We start from the raw sequence: 17956 nt of genomic DNA, 5'->3' as shown, positions 1-17956 counted from the left end.
AAAGTTCTCATAGTAAAAAAGCCCTGTCTCCTCTGGTGATTAAACCTTGTTTTCTCCAGACGGAGACAGTGCCCCCTCATCCTTTGATTTGATTTAAACGGGAACAATTTGCCACCATATTTTTTGTATGGACCATTCGTATATTTATATAAATTAATCATGTCCCCTCGTAGTCGTCTCTTTTCCAGGCTAAATAAATCTAGTTGTTTTAATCTTTCCTCATAACTGAGACCCTCCATATCCCTTATTATTTTTGTGGCTTTTCGTTGAACCCTCTCCAGCTCCAGGGCCTCCTTTTTATGGACCGGTGCCCAGAACTGGACACCATAATCCAGGTGAGGCTGAACCAATGCCTTGTACAGTGGTAATATTACATCCCTATCCCGAGATTCCATACCACTTTTGATACATGACAAGATCCTACTGGCTTTAGAGGCAACTGATTGTCACCTAGGTCCTTCTCAACAAGGGACTCTCCCAGATTTACTCCCCGAAGGACATATTTGGCCTTTGTATTATTAGCCCTCAGCTGCATAACCTTAAATTTATCCACATTGAACCTCATTTGCCAAGTGGGTGACCAAAAACTCCAAGTTTATCCAAGTCACCCTGCAGCCTATGAACATCCTCCGTAGACTGTACTACACTACACAGCTTGTACTACTCCCCTCATCCTCCATAGACTGTATTACACTACACAGTTTGGTGTCATCTGCAAAAATAGACACAGTGCTTTTAATTCCTACCTCTATATCATTAATAAATATATTAAATAGTAGTGGGCCAAGCACAGAACCCTGGGGTACACCACTCATAACTGGTGACCATTCTGAGTAGGAATCATTGACCACAACTCTCTGGATACAATCCTTCAGCCAGTTCTCAATCCAATTGCAAATGATTCCTGCCAAACCAATAGCCCTAATTTTACCCATCAGGCGTCTATGAGAGACAGTGTCAAATGCCTTTGCAAAGTCCAAGAACTTTGCTTCTTTATGGAAGGCAGCTTCCTCTATATCAATGCCCAACTTTCAGGCAGCTTCAACACATAACTGACTCTACTAGCAAGTCTCTGACAGCACTGTTTCAAAGTTTTTATTTCTTGTCAATGCAGGGAACTGGTTTGGCTAATATAGAGGCCATAAACATGGGTCATGAATAGCAATTTCTCCTTGAAAAGAGGTAAAAATTACATGAATGTATTTTCCTGTACTTTTTAACACCAACAAAGTCCTGTAAACAAATGAAAAAGAAAGCAGTTGCATGCTACTTGGTTGCATAACCTTTTATGGTTCCATCAAGTTTATTAAACAAGACAGAGAAGACTAACAAACAATAACAAATGTGTATGGACGGATCATGCTTATAAAGCAAAACAGTTCCATAAGGATCTGTACAAATTAAAATCACAATGAATAAGGTCTCATCCAAATGCACCTACCCTGATATGTTGGCTCACCCCAATAAGGAAGATCCATCAGGGGGGGTAAAGATAGGAAGGGACTCCCAGAATTTGATATAGTGGAGCCATGATGTTGATTACGGATCTTGCTGCAATGAGGACAAATCATAGGAGATCCCGTTTCTGGGCTCCTATTGAACCTGGGAGCATCGAGAGCAAGGCCAACTGAGGCGCCTGAGATTGAAGGATATGCCGCAAATACCTGGTCCCAGAAGGTCCTGATTCCATTGCACCCCCACCAAATGTTTAACATATCTCCCTTTGCTGGAAAGGATTTTGTAGTTCCTTTCCTGTGTGGCACAGGCTGAACCAGGTCTCTCTCCACCCTGCAACAAACACTGGAGTGGAGGTATCTGACTCCTGAGCCAAGAACGCATAAATTCGAGAAATTCCATGTTCTGGGGGGCGGAGGAAAAACAGAAAAGACCCACAAAAGCTGTGAGGGAGAACTAAAGCCGTTTGGAGAAATCAAGGTTTAATCACCAGAGGCGACAGGGATTCTTTACTATGAGAACTGTCAATCTGTGGAATAGCTGAGCTCAGGCGCTGATAACAGCAGGGACAGCAGAGAGCTCAGGCGCTGGTCACAGCAGGGACAGCAGAGAGCTCAGGCGCTGGTCACAGCAGGGACAGCAGAGAGCTCTGGTGCTGGTCACAGCAGGGACAGCAGAGAGCTCAGGCGCAGGTCACAGCAGGGACAGCAGAGAGCTCAGGCGCTGGTCACAGCAGGGACAGCAGAGAGCTCAGGCGCTGGTCACAGCAGGGACAGCAGAGAGCTCAGGCGCTGGTCACAGCAGGGACAGCAGAGAGCTCAGGCGCTGGTCACAGCAGGGACAGCAGAGAGCTCAGGCGCTGGTCACAGCAGGGACAGCAGAGAGCTCAGGCGCTGGTCACAGCAGGGACAGCAGAGAGCTCAGGCGCTGGTCACAGCAGGGACAGCAGAGAGCTCAGGCGCAGGTCACAGCAGGGACAGCAGAGAGCTCAGGCGCTGGTCACAGCAGGGACAGCAGAGAGCTCAGGCGCTGGTCACAGCAGGGACAGCAGAGAGCTCAGGCGCTGGTCACAGCAGGGACAGCAGAGAGCTTCAAGAAGGGTCCAGATGCCTTTTTACACATAAATAACATTGATGGTTATGTTATATAGAATTAGTTCCCCTTAATCTCTTCCTCATCCAATCCGTTTCCTTCCTTGGTTGAACTTGATGGACAAGTGTCTTTTTTCAACCGTATAAACTATAAAAAAAACTATAAACTATTGTCAGCTCCAGCAACTCTGCTAAAGGAAGAAAGCTGCAAGTACTCTAGCCACGACAATGTACTTACGTCAGGACGTGAGCTTCAGTAGCTAAAAGGGGGTGGAGGCGACCCTCCTTTGATATCAACCATGTGGGGATCATCACTATAGTTAAAACCCAAAAATGCATCTCAGTGTAGGGAGAAATTCTAGGTTTCTGAATAGTTGGGTGAGAGGAGGGGAGGGAGGTGGTCTGGAAAGTATAAGTCGTTTCAGTAGTCCCTGCCATATTGCTAAAGCCATACGAAGGAGGGTTGTAGGTGGAGATGCAGGTGCTATGGATGTAGGTGGCAGCTATGGGAGAAGTTTACTGGGGGTTGAAAAACCCCGTTGTTCCAATGAGACTCACTGTGCTTATGGTATTGCTAGTCTAGAAAATGTAGAATTGAGGCTTGATGGTACAGTTTCATATCAGGCAACCCTGCCTCCCCCCCCCCACCTGCTTTGGATGAAATTAGGTACCTCCACCCTATATGGCGTTTGGGTGTGCCCCATACGGGTACCCCCGCCCGTAACATTGCCGTTCGTAGGGAACAAAAAAAATGAGGGAGGGGATGAATAGGGACACCCTAAAAATAAACACAGAAAACGGGGTAACACGTAGCAAGGTCTTTTAGTGTACACTAAGTTCTTCCACTGAAGTGGGAAATTCTCCTCTATATGACTAATTTCGAAGGGAAATGTTGAGAGCTTTAGATTTACTATAATTAATTTTGAAGTTACTAAGTCGGCAACAGAGCAGAGACAGGACGCAACCCTGCCTGGTCCCATTACTGATGGGAAACGAGTCTGTCAGGACCCCGTTAACTTGTGCCAGGGCTGTGGGACCAGAGTATAAGGTAAGGATCTTCCCAAGGATTCGATTCGTCTCAATGGTGCTGTCAAGCCCTAATGCACCTGGTCAAATACCTTCTTGGCAACTACTGTCAGAAGACAAAAAGGAATGGAGCAGGATTGGGACTGCTGCATCAGGAGAAAGGTTTTATTTAGGTTGTCTCTTGGTCGTAATGGATGATAGAGGGGAGATGAGGGGTCAGTCAGTTTGCGAGTATCTTAGAATATAGTTTAATGTCTATGTTGAGCAGGAAAATGGGACAGTAACTAGCAGGAGATAGGGGATCTTTACCAGGTTTAGGAATGATCGTGATATTCGCTGTCAAGGACTGCAACGGGAATAATGTGGGGAGGGGGAACAGCGTTAAACACCTCGGTCATGAAAGGGGACAGTGAGTCATTAAGTCGTTTGTATAGTGTGGGTGTAAAGCCGTCTGGGCCAGAACTTTTACCCGCAGCAGATTTTTTATAAATGACCCCCAATCTGTGTGCCTGATAAAGAGATCTAAGAGGTGTAACCTTCACTTTTAGTTAATACTATCTCCTAACTCTTACCCATGGAAATAAGTTAAGGAAGGGGAAGTTCATCTTATTGGATGGACTCTTCTAGATTTGTCTGGGTGTTCCTCTAACCTGGAGGTAAAGGCCTACTGGCACAAATTGGTTGACGTCTATAATAATAATAATAATAGAAGTTGTACTGCCCTATGGAAAGCATAAGCATTGATAGAAAACATGAAGCAGCTGAATGCGTAACTGCAGGAATGAGCAGTTGCATAAACATTTGAAGATACAGTATATGAGTAATGGCACACATTATAATAATTAGAGAACAGGAAGGAAATTCTATGGGTAACTTTTGACAAGACTAACAGCTGTCATCATGGCGGCTTTATGGCTCATTGAATATGTCCTTCCCAATTGTCTCAAAGACTGTAAACCACCAAAGGTTCTGCTGCTTCTCTATATAAGGCATAGATTGTTTGATACTCATTCCTAAGCATAAGCAATGGTGAAGGGTACAAGCAGGACCCCCTATGATGCACCACAGTAGATTCCCAATATGTGATGGTTGTAAAAACAGGGAGTTATGTTGTTGTTTTTTTTGGTAGTTTTTTATCTGGATTATTTAGTATAAAGATGCAAATCGTAAGACTCAGGAAAAGGAGTGCATGATCTGTACACATTACTCAGCTTCTTCATATGAACCGAAAACTATTCATTCTTGTGTTTCCTAAAGAAAAGAATTGTTCTGGAAGAATCAACATCCCTTATCAAAATAAGTTGTTTCTAATATGTTGGCAGTTTTGCCAGTATGACCTGACATCCAGGCTGTTGCTTCTGCTCTGGTTATAGTCTGTAATTGAGAAGAAGAGAAAACAATTGTAATAATTTGGAGGAAGTGGCGGCTGGTAGCCAACAGAAGCAGCTCATAGCCACAATGTTGCCTGTCACTGCCCACAGTGTTCAGGGACTGAGAACACAAAGTCCCATTTGGAGGGTAGAACTACATCACGCCTCGGCTGCAGGTGAATGGGCTGAGCCCTCTCCATAGCCGGTAAATCTTTGCTGCATATTGCAGCAGCCCACTAGTATAAAGCCAGTATCCCTGTTGTATATAGCCAGCATCCACCTGCCCCCAGTATATAGCCAGCAGCTCCCTAGTATATAGCCAGCCAGTGCCCCTCAGTATTTAGCCAGTGCCTGCCCCCCCAGTAAATAGCCAGTGCCTGCCCTCCAGTATATAGCCAATGCCTGCCTCCCATATATAGCCAGTGTCTTCCCCCTTCTTCTCAAATATATATCCAGTGTCTTCCCCCCTCTCTCCGTATAGAGCCAGTGTCTTCCCCCCTCTCCCCGTATATAGCCAGTGTCTAACCCCCCCTTATATAGCTAGTGGCCCCCTGCCCAGCCTAAAAAAAAAACAAAAAAACTTGGTACTCACCTTTCTGACGCCCCCTGCAGGTCTTCTTATGTCTGCGGCTCCCTGTGTGGTCCCGTTGCATACACCCTGATGTCACCCACATGGTATCATAGTGGATACCGATGGCGGCGGACTGACTGTGATGTCGCCAAGCGTCTTATGACATGGTGTGTGCAAAGGGACCACACAGGGAGCCAAAGATGGAGACAGAGCCAAAGACAGAAGAGGACCTGCGGGGGGGGGGGGGGCGTCGAAATGAGTACCAACTTTTTTTTTTTTTCATTGACTCGAGTATAAGACGAGTTAGGGTTTTTATACTCGAGTATACAGGGTTCCTTTTTCACTATTGAACTACAAAATACATGCCTATGAAATATTGGGGCAGATTTATTTACCCGGTCCATTCGCGATCCAACGGCGCGTTCTCTGCGCTGGATTCTCTGCAAGCTCCGCGACAGATTTTTTGTTTTAAATGCGGCGGTTTTTCCGAATCCGTTGGGTTTTCGTTCGGCCACGCCCCCGATTTCCGTCGCGTGCAAGCCGGCGCCGATGCGCCACAATCCGATCGCGTGAGCCAAAAACCCGGGGCAATACAGGGAAAATCAGTCTAATTATACCCAGCAGCTCTGTTTAACCCCTTTAAACCCTCTGCTCCTCCGTAAATCATGGTCATTCAGCGCAATGCTGTGAGGAGCGGAGAAGGAAGAAGCGGTAACGAACCGCATCTCTCTGCTCCCTAGAGACACCCGGAGATCAGGTCCTGCTCCCTAGTGTCTCCCTGCGTCCTGCCCCCACGCTAAAGACATTGCTGCAGACTCGGGACGTCAGCGGGCGGTCCGAGAAGAGCTAAAGATGTACATGCTACAAAAGTACCACATTTATGCGTCTCACTGGTAGCCATGTCTGTATGACTGAAATCCCCTTCTATATGTGATTACCAGTTTGACCTCAATATATTCAGGGATATTGACATCTCTGTTCAAGATTCCCCAATAGGTTATTAATGATTTGTTGGATCTCCTAGTACTTATCATCATATGTTCCAATAATCCCTAGAATCTGATTTCTTATCTTGTTCATTGATCTTTGGAGACAATGGGGCACATTTAATTACCCGGCCGAGGAGTTCATCCAAAGTGCATTGTCCGTGTATAATGCACTCTGCCACGATTCACAAAGATCGTGTACCCGATATGCTGCATGTGTCACTTCTCCGCTAAGGTCCCCGGAGTTCACCTTCTTCTTCCTGGTGTATGTAAGTGCATTGTCCGTGTATAATGCGCTGTGCGGGGAGTCACTAAGATCGTGCACCCGATATCCTGCATGTGTCGCTTCCCTGCTCAGGTCCCCGGAGTTCACCTTCTTCTTCCTGGTGCATGTAAGTGCATTGTCCGTGTATAATGCGCTGTGCGGGGAGTCACTAAGATCGTGCGTCCAATATCCGGCATGTGTCACTTCCCCGCTCAGGTCCCCGGAGTTCACCTTCCTTCTCCTGGTGCATGTAAGTGTATTGTCTTGCGACACAAATTGAAAGTTAAATCCCACGCTCAGTCCGACAAAGGTGTGATCCATGACCTTTAGTAAATAAGCCCCAATAGATCATGCAGTTGTAGCATCATACAGAAGATGTATTGTAATGATGGACTACCCCAAACTCAATCCGGTAATATGGAATACATGATCTTGTCTATCATTAGGCATCAAGAGAGAATCTAAGGTAGCAATTTATAGAACCCATGCAGAGGGGTCTGGTGGAGGCATGTTGAACCCTAAGTGCAACTGCTGGCCCGTGGCCACATTTATTTTCAAAATTCATGAAATAACCAATAAAATCAAAGATTTATTTCACAAAGGTAGTTTTTTTTTTTTACAAAAAGGAGAGCACAGAATTACATCTAAACCAGCTAAGTAAAAAATCTGGATTGCAATCCACGAGAGGCCTTGCCACCCCCTTTTTTAAGGCGGCATTCATGATAGATGAGGTTGCCCCTGTACAATGTAGTTGTGGGCTTTCTTAAAGCTCTATATGGGCTCAGATGCTCTATTCCATTAGATGCTGCTCAGTTTTGAGCCATAGAAGTGACTTTAAAAAGGTAAGATTAACCCACTTCCCGACTTTCCAGGGAATGCTGGTGTGAATCAGCTGTAATGGAATTACTTACATGTTTGTGTTACTCTTTTGTAAATGAGGAGGATTTCACATATATTCAAATGGATTTTATTCCACTATCTGCTCTGCACTAACATCTCATCTACTTATTTTTTCAGTTTGGTTGGTAATAATTTACCAGACTCTTCCTGCATCCAGTTTGCATCTGTAATAAAGAATAACTGGTCCCTTAAAATACTTAGCCTATCTAATAACCGTCTATATGGTCCTAACTTCAGTGACCTTATGGAAGCTCTTTCCAGTCCCACCTGCAGGATAGAGGAATTACAGTAAGTATGAGATGTATAAAGGATGAGACATTACTGTGAGTATAAGAGATGTGTACAGGAGGGGACATTACAGCGAGTATAAGAGATGTGTACAGTAGGAGACATTACAGCGAGTATAAGAGATGTGTACAGGAGGAGACATTACAGTGAGTATAAGAGATGTGTACAGGAGAAGACATTACAGTGAGTATAAGAGATGTGTACAGGAGGGGACATTACAGCGAGTATAAGAGATGTGTACAGGAGGAGACATTACAGCGAGTATAAGAGATGTGTACAGGAGGAGACATTACAGTGAGTATGAGATGTGTACAGGAGAAGACATTACAGTGAGTATAAGAGATGTGTACAGGAGGGGACATTACAGCGAGTATAAGAGATGTGTACAGGAGGAGACATTACAGTGAGTATAAGAGATGTGTACAGGAGAAGACATTACAGTGAGTATAAGAGATGTGTACAGGAGAAAACATTACAGTGAGTATAAGATGTGTACAGGAGGATACATTACAGTGAGTATAAGAGATGTGTACAGGAGGATACATTACAGTGAGTATAAGAGATGTGTACAGGAGAAAACATTACAGTGAGTATAAGAGATGTGTACAGGAGGATACATTACAGTGAGTATAAGAGATGTGTACAGGAGAAGACATTACAGTGAGTATAAGATGTGCACCAGAGAATACATAACTGTGAGCATCATAAATATGTACAGAAGGATACATTACTGCGAGTATAAGAAAAGTTTACAGGAAGAGACATTGCTGTGAGCATCATAGATGTGTACAGAAGGGGATATTACTGTGCGTATAAGAGATGTTTACAGTAGGAGACATTACAATGAGTATAAGAGATGTGTACAGTAGGAGACATTACAGTGAGTATAAGATGTGTACAGGAGGAGACATTACAGGGAGTATAAGAGATGTGTACATGAGGAGACATTACAGTGAGTATAAGAGATGTGTACAGGAGTAGACATTACAGTGAATATAAGAGATGTACAGTAGGAGACATTACATGGAGTATAAGCTATGTACAGGAGGAGACATTACATGGAGTATAAGAGTTGTGTACAGAAGAAGACATTATTGTGAATCCCCACATCTTATCTATTCGAAACAGCATGTCTAAAAATGATCTCCCAGACATGTCCTGCATACAGTTGGCCTCTGTAATAATGAATAACCCCTGCCTGAAGATACTTGACTTGTCTTATAATCAGCTGTCTGGTCCATACTTCAATTATATGGTAGAAGCTCTGTCCAGTCCGGCCTGCAGGATAAAGGAATTACAGTAAGTATCGGAGATACTGACAGCTGAGTTGCTGTTTCTTCACCAGCCATGTGCATGACTGCCTGCTGAGCTGTGTATATAATTTTATCTTGTGTGATGCTGTCTGCTAAACTGTGTATCTAATCCTATCATGTGTAATAAGGTCTGATGAGCTGTGTATCTAATCCTATCATGTGTGATACTATCTACTGAGCTGTGTATCTAATCCCTTCATGTGTGATACTGTCTGCTGTACTGTGTATCTAATCCTATCCTGTGTGATACTGTCTGCTGTACTGTGTATCTAATCCTATCATGTGTGATACTGTCATTAAAGTTTTTGTATCTAAAATCTGTATGATACTGTCTTCTGATACATCACCTGCTTCTCACTTTCTTTTTCTTCTTCTTACAGTTTGGGTGGTAATAATCTACAACTCACATACTGCATCCAGTTGGCATCTGGAATAAAGAATAATCAATTTCTGAGGTCACTTGATCTTTCCTATAATCATTTGTCTGGTCCTCACCTCAGTGACCTGATGATAGCTCTGTCCAGTCCAGACTGCAAAATAGAGGAATTACAGTGAGTATAAGTTATGTACAGGAGGAGACAATACTGTATCAGATTTATGTACAGGAAGAGACATTACTCTGAGTGTAAGATCTGTACAGGAGAAAATAATACTGTGAATATTAGAGATATGTACAGTTGGACACACTGGAGCACATTTACTTACCCGGTCCAGTCGCGATCCCGCGGCACGTTGTCCAACGAGGATTTGGGTCTGCTGGAATTCACTAAGGTCGTGTGCCCGATATCCAGCAGGTGTCGCTGCTGCGCCGAGGTCCGCCGGAGTTCACCTTCTTCTTCCTGGTGCATGTGAGTGCTTGATTTTCCGAATCCGTTGGGTTGTCCGACGGCCACACCCCCGATTTCTGTCACGTGAAAGCTGGCGCCGATGCGCCACAATCTGATTGCGTGTGCCAAAAACCCGGGGCAATTCAGTGCAAAAGGGAAATATTCAGGAAACCCGAAGAAAGTTTGGACCCTTGGTAAATGAGCCCCACTATATTGGTATAAGATGTGTACCGCAGCCCCTGTGTTTAGGAGCATTTTCAGCAAAGCCTTTTCTCCCACTATCCTCTCTTTGTCCAGGTATATAAAATATTTTATATTTGGAAGTGGGGGGTGAAGGTTTAAAAATAATGAAGAGCTGAAACTCACCCCTCTCTCAGTTCCCTTTAAGCCACAACGCTGCCTGTCACTGCTGGGTATCTGTTTTATACAGAGGTTGGCAGTGCCATCCTGATCACTACCGTGCACCTGCTACAGCCTGTGCCAGTTCCTGGAGTCATCCGTAGAATCTTTTACCCCCCTGGAGCCTCTTGGTATATCTGTTGCCCAGTTGGTATATCCCAGAGTCAGAGGGGATATAAAGCATTGGAGAAAAAAACTCCTCCCCCCAGACTTTCCCCGTGCGGCCACACCCCCTTTCAGAGACCGGGCCCTATTTGTCACAATAGTCTGAAAATGGTCAAAATATGGTTTAAAATTAATGTGGCACAAGGGATTTTAGACTTCTTCCCAAGTGTCTTTTATCAAAAACCTCTGTTGTGTGGGTATGCCAGTACAAGCCTCCCACAACATCTGCCAACCATTAAAGGGTTGGGGGGCTTTACATATCAGAAGGCCGGAGTCTCTAGATATATCTGGAAAGGCAGGAGGGGTGGGATATAGGTCACACCCTGGTGTACCATGCACCCGCACATGATAATTCCCCCCATTATTGCTACCTCTGAAACCAAGGCTCCCGAGTTCACACCCCCCCTGAGACACGTGTTGAGAAAACTGTCCCTGCTATTAGAAGGAGCCTTCCATACTGTATCAAAGAAAAGCTTTCTGTCAACCTAGAGGCTGAGGAATGAATGTAAGATGTAAAAAAAATTACATTATATGTCACTTTTTCTACTAGAGAAGACCTTTTATAGATATAGGGCAACTGGAACACTAACCCAAATATGTCCGAAATCGCCCTATAAATCTTTGGTCCGTGGCTTACCGTGGCTAACAAAAAAAAACTTACCCTGAGAGAAGTCTGATAATGCTCATCGACTATTCTCTGGGGCTCCCAAGCACAGAGAGCTCTAGATTGAGTTCAAAAAGGTTCCCTTAAGTTCACTGATTGTCTGCATATGCTGATAGTTCACAGTTGCCATGTAAGACAGGTAAGTAGACTATGAGGAAAATCTACCAGGTGAGCAAAAGCGGGGTTGGAATGGGGGACCTAGGGCCAACCAGTGAACTTGATTTTGGGGGCCCACCTACTTCTACATGGGAATACAGGCAGTCCCCTACTTAAGAACACCTGACTTACAGACTACCCATAGTTGCAAACGGACCTCTGGATTTTGGTAATTTACTGTACTTTAGTCCCAGGCTAAAATAAACAGCTATATATCAAAGGTGTCTCTAATTAAGATTTATTGTTAATCTTGATTCTTATGACAACCCAACATTTTTAAAACCCAATAGTCAGAGAGCGAAACATTTTTTGCCTGGGGTTACAATTAATAAAGTATACAGTTGTATTGTGGGCCCCCTGGTATCTCCCTCTTTCATCTCCCCCTCTGATTGAGAGCCCCCCATCTTTTTTGCCCCCCCATGTTCTCAGGCCCCTCTCATTTCCCCCTATTTGTGTGACCCCACTCATCTCCCTCTTATTATCTCCCCCACTTATTGTGGGCCCCTTAATCTCCCCCCAATTTGTGTGGCTCCATCTCTTTTTTTGTAGTGTAGTTAAAAAAAAAACACACACTCCTCCCCAGCAGCTCCTCTCCTCTTCTTCTCTGCTGCTGTGTGCAGCAGGCCACCAGGCGATGATGTCATCCATAGCGCGCCTTTCGGCCTGCAGCACATGGCAGCAGAGAGGTACAACGATGATGTGGAGAGCTCATTGCTCTCTGTATCATCATTCATTCCTACTCTGTGTCAGAAGGGCACAGAGAGAGTTGAAGCCTCGAATGGAGTTGGTGAGAATAGGGTTGGAGTCGGGTGGATAGGGGGCGGAGTCATCAGGTGTCGGGGCCCACCAGTGCTTTCACAGGCACACCGGTGGCTTAGTCCGACCCTGAACAAAAGTAATTTTTTTACATGTTCCCTGCTGTACAGGTTTTTTTGTCTATGTCTGGTGGTGCTTTGGCGTAATTGTGGTACAAAATGTTTTGTGACCTCCCATAACACATAATGAACACAGGACAGTGCAAGTCACTTTGGCATAGACCCTGCTTTCACCAAATAACTGTTTTCCCCAAATTCATTATTTGTATAGGCAAGTTTTTACAATAGGCCTAATTTCATGATTTGTGACTTTCTCTTTAGCTGCAAGTTTTGGCACAAATTGACTCCTGGTCTATGTGCTGTGACTTTTGATGATATTTTGCGACTGTTGCATACAACCCACATGGCATAAGACATGGCCAGCAGATTTATCAAGGGCCAAAGCCAATCTAATGGGGCAGATTTGCGATCCAGCGGTGCGTTCTCTGCGGTGGATTCGGGTCCGGCCGGGATTCATCAAGGTAGTTCCTCCGCCGTCCACCAGGTGGCGCTGCTGCGCTGAAGAGCATCGGAACGCACTGGAATACACCGAGCCGGGCTGAGTGAAGGTAAGTGCAATTTTCGCGACACATTTTTTTTTTTTTTTAAATGCGGCGGTTTTTCTGAATCCGTCGGGTTTTCGTTCGGCCTGCGCTGAAAAGCATCTGAACGCACTCAAGTTCACCGAGCCGGACCAAGTGATGGTAAGCGCGTCCCAAGCGACACTTTTATTGTTTTAAATGCGGCGGTTTTTCAGAATCCGTCGGGTTTTCGTTTGGCCACGCCCCCCGATTTCCGTCGCGTGCATGCCAGCGCCGATGCGCCAAAATCCGATCGCGTGCGCCAAAATCCCGGGGCAATACAGGGAAAATCTGCGCAAATCGGAAATATTCGGGTAACATGTCGGGAAAACGCGAATCGGGCCCTTAGTAAATGACCCCCAGTGTGTCTGATGGCCGCAGAGCTCCAAAGACTGACTCTCTAAATTCTGAAGTCCCAAGATATTCCTCACAACAGTCACTAATACTGGTCTCTGTTCTATCTTCTAGCCTGGAGAGCAATGGCTTCTCTGAAGAAGAGAAAGAAGAAATAAGAAAACTGCAGGGACACAAACCAAAAATGAGGATAATTTATTGAAGAAACCAGGATCCAGATTTAAGCAGATAAAATTATGGACAATACCTCTTAATAGGTCTAGGAATGTTTACTTGTGCATTATAGGTAATAAAATCTGATCTACATGTTACAGACAGCTAAATGAGGACCTGTCAGGGCGATTTAGGACACTAAAACATCTACACACCCTTAGGGACCGGTGGTTTAGTGTCCCAAATCGCCCTTTACCAAATTCCTATGTGCCCGCTATTAGTGTTAAAAACGTTATCTATATAGAGATGAATGGAACTGAGCAGACATGGGCGGCCGCCTGCTCCATGGAATCCCTCATTTAATGATACAGAAACCCACAGTTGTCAAAGAAATAACTTGGATCTGACGAAAGTAAAACTAAATTTCTATGAGAATGAACACACGAGAGGCAGACATTGCTTTCCTCCAGGTTGCAACAGAATTAAAAGAAAAATAAAACTGGTGACACAGTCCTGGACAGAAATGATGGTTCCCTTGACTTAATATTTTGTTGCAGAACCTTTTGAGGCGATCGCTGCGATCACACGATTCCTGGCAGGGAGACCTCTGCTCCTCTCAGCAGGGATATGGTCGCTCCTCATGAGCTGTTCCAGTGTCTGAGGGGTGAAGGGTTTCAGCTCCATCCAAATATGCTCAATAGGATTTAGGCCCAGACTCATAGAAGACACTTCACAGTAGTCCAATGTTCTCCTCTCAGACATTCTAGGGTGATTTTAGTTGTGTTTTGGGTCATTAGCCTGTCGCAAGACACATGACCTGCGGCTGAGTCCAAGCTTCCTGACACTGGGCAGCACATTTTTCTCTAGAATCACTTCATAGTCTGGAGATGTCATTGTCCCCTCCAGTTTTGCTTTTTTATGATTTGCTTTCAGCAATGGAGTCCACCTTTGTCGTCTCCCATTAAGTCCACTTTGGCTCAAACAACAACGGATTATGTGATATGACACCGATGTTCCTTGAGGTTAAAGTTCACCTATAAAAGACATCTACCACCAGGGCCAAGTACACTTACATTCAGGTGTGTGCCCCTTTGGCAGAATCTGCTCTTCTTTAAGCTTCTTATTTTTAAAAAAAGGCTTTAAAAATTATGCAAATGAGTCTGAAGGCTCCATGCTGCCATGCTGCATTAATACCTATGGAGCCCGGAGAACCTCTGGTTTATTTGCATAACTTTAATAGCCTTTTTTTGTAAAAACCAGGGCATAAGCAGCTAATAAAAGAGCAGATCCTGTCAGAGGGGGCACACACCTGAATGTAAGTGTACTTGGTTTACAATCCTTGATCCTGTGTGTTAGATGTCCTTTAATCTCTTTAGAAGTTTTTCTGGGCTCTTTTGTTACCATTTGTATTTTTCGTCTCTTTGATTTGTAATCAGTTTTCCTCCTGTGGCCCCGTTCAGGGAGGTTGGCTACAGTCCCAAAGATCTAAAATTTCTGCACAATATGCACAACTGTAGTTACAAAAACTGTGCTGTTCCCCTTAGTTATATGTGTTGTTATTTAGCTGTTCATATTACTGTGTTCTGCCTCCTTCTTGTTAAGTGTGACATATGTTGGTGCTAAGCTGCTATCTGTTGGTCAGGATGTCCCTCTGTTTGTTTTGATAAAGTTTATTTCTAAGTGGGTGTGGTTTTGGTGCTCCATTCCCTGTTATTTCCTGTAGCAGCCATTTTAGGTTGCCTGTAACTGGGAACACACATGTTTTGGGCTACTGAAGCATCAATTTCTGACCAGCAGCAATAGGTGTCAGCAGCAAATATCATCTACAATGTCATCAATCATCAACAACCTCAGACCGACCACAATACTGCATCAGTGACTACATTTGTATCTGAGGTAAATAAACCAGGTCTTGCTTCACATCACTTACTGCATCTTATTGCAACATCCCCCACCGGGGCCTAGAGCAGCCGGGGCCCAGAATACCGGAGTGTCTGGCGAATGCGGCCTAGGCACGCTAGTGTCACGGTGCTTGGTATGGGGACCGGAGGGCTGTCCTACAGCCTGGCAGCTCTCCAGCAGGTGGTGTGTGCAAGAAATATGGAGGGAGAGGCTGAAGTACTGGTTCTCCCTGGGGCAACCCTTAGAGTCTGTAGTACGTGTCCCTGGTAGATGGATGGGGCGCCCTTGATGGTGATACTGCGGTAGCAGGGACCAGACGGAGGCAATGTTGTGCATAAAAGTAACTTACAGTTCTTTATTCAAACCAACAGCAGCAACAGGCCAAACGATTCTGTACAAGTGCAGTACTGGAGTGATCTTGGAGAGGGAACCTCAGGAGTTGGGTCACCAGCCTGGATGCAGGGGCAGGCTGGGAGGTAGCTGTGTCCAATGCTGGAAGCTGCAGGGCTGACCCTGGATCTCTCACTGCTGGCTAGTAGCAGGTGTGCTTCTCTGTCAGAAGCTGGATCCTAAGAGCTTGTGTCACTTCCTGTCTAGGGGTTTTGTTACTCCCTCTGGTCAGGTGGTGGCTCACTCATCAATCACACTCCAGTTCACAATTAAATGCATTGAGGTATATCATTGGATGACAACATTAAATAATGTTAACCTTTTCCTATCCAGGCAGTATCTACCGCTGCACAATTACCTCTTTATGTACTGTATGGTACAAGGGGCTTATTCACAACTACTCCTCTGCCTATGCATTGGCAGGGGTGTTCCATTATCTCCTGCATCTGAGCTCTGGTGCTGTTTGCTCTACATTCTGGATACAAAAGTTTCCCAGTTACTATCCACCAGCCAGTTACACCTTCAATTGCCTTGTATGGGGACAGAACAGAAACATAATTTTTCTCTTCCTGTAACACCTTCATGAGATGTGGATTACTAGTACTTGACAGTGCCTTTTCCAAATTCGTTGGGTTTTCGTATGGCCACGCCCCCCCCCCCCCCCCCGATTTCCGCCGCGCAAAATGGAAAAATTTGCGTACCCGACGGAAAACTGCGATTCGGACCCTTAGTAAATGACCCCCACAATGTCAGCACTACTACATCTCTGCTATTCCACAAAACACTACATCTGCTGTGGCTTCCTGCCATGCCTCTCCAGATAAACAATTTATCTCTCATTAGCTTGTAGTAGTTCTCCTCTTGCTGCTGCCCGCAGGAGCTCAAGATTCTGTGTAAGTAAGATATTGTCAAATTGTACACAGGACTGTGCTTAAGGGAAGTACAGCTACATGCACATGAACATGTGTAATGGATGTGTGCCAGCATGACAGTCTACTTTGCTTTTATGGGACTGCTGCCTCTTCCTCTATGTCAGGGAGTCATACATAAAGTATAGCACAAGTATGCACACAAATAAAACGCAATGGGAGGGAAACGACAATGCAAAACACTGGTGATCATTCCCAATCACTAGCATTTAGGTCTAGTCAGGCACATATACATTTGGGAGTAACCTCTACCCCACAGACGTGGCATTTGTATTGCATTTCAAAAGGCAAATCAAAGGCTATGCATGAAAACAGCCTTATAATAGTTATATTCTTGTACATAGGGGCAGTATTCTAGTAGTTATATTCTTGTACATAGGGGGCAGTATTATAGTAGTTATATTCTTGTACATAGGGAGCAGTATTATAGTAGTTATATTCCTGTACATAGGGGGCAGTATTATAGTAGTTATATTCTTGTACATAGGGGCAGTATTCTAGTAGTTATATTCTTGTACATAGGGGCAGTATTCTAGTAGTTATATTCTTGTACATAGGGGACAGTATTATAGTAGTTATATTCCTGTACATAGGAGGCAGTATTATAGCAGTTATATTCCTGTACATAGGGAGCAGTATTATAGTAGTTATGTTCTTGTACATAGGGGGCAGTATTATAGTAGTTATATTCTTGTACATAGGGGGCAGTATTATAGTAGTTATATTCTTGTACATAGGGGGCAGTATTATAGTAGTTATATTCTTGTACATAGGGGGCAGTATTATAGTAGTTATATTCTTGTACATAGGGGGCAGTATTATAGTAGTTATATTCTTGTACATAGGGGCAGTATTATAGTAGTTATATTCCTGTACATAGGGAGCGGTATTATAGTAGTTATATCCCTGTACATAGGGGGCGGTATTATAGTAGTTATATTCGTGTACATAGGGGGCTGTATTATAGTAGTTATATTCTTGTACATAGGGGGCAGTATTATAGTAGTTATATTCTTGTACATAGGGAGCGGTATTATAGTAGTTATATCGCTGCACATAGGGGGCGGTATTATAGAAGTTATATTCCTGAACATAGGGGGCGGTATTATAGCAGTTATATTCTTGCACATAGGGGCGGTATTATAGCAGTTATACTCTTGTACATAGGGGGCGGTATTATAGCAGTTATATTCCTGTACATAGGGGGCGGTATTATAGTAGTTATATTCTTGTACATAGGGGGCAGTATTATAGTAGTTATATTCTTGTACATAGGGGCAGTATTATAGTAGTTATATTCTTGTACATAGGGGGCAG

At 44.3% G+C, this 17956-nt stretch overlaps 1 protein-coding gene across 5 annotated transcripts in view; it reads left to right on the top strand.

Moving 5' to 3' along the window:
• Positions 1–13942, top strand: part of LOC140069205 (NACHT, LRR and PYD domains-containing protein 3-like) — a 53658-nt gene extending 39716 nt beyond the window's left edge. For all 5 annotated transcript variants that reach the window (XM_072114640.1, XM_072114638.1, XM_072114639.1 and 2 more), the window contains 4 exons: positions 7782–7952; positions 9081–9251; positions 9646–9816; positions 13380–13942. In XM_072114640.1, the coding sequence (XP_071970741.1) occupies positions 7782–7952; positions 9081–9251; positions 9646–9816; positions 13380–13467 (601 nt within the window). In that variant the 3' untranslated portion in view covers positions 13468–13942. The remainder of the gene's footprint in view (positions 1–7781; positions 7953–9080; positions 9252–9645; positions 9817–13379) is intronic.
• The last annotated feature ends 4014 nt before the right edge of the window (positions 13943–17956 follow it).

Source organism: Engystomops pustulosus, chromosome 7, assembly GCF_040894005.1.
Source record: "Engystomops pustulosus chromosome 7, aEngPut4.maternal, whole genome shotgun sequence".
Classification (NCBI taxonomy): Eukaryota; Metazoa; Chordata; class Amphibia; order Anura; family Leptodactylidae; genus Engystomops; species Engystomops pustulosus.
Note: the sequence above shows the minus strand (reverse complement) of the source record. Positions and strands in the feature narration are given on the sequence as shown.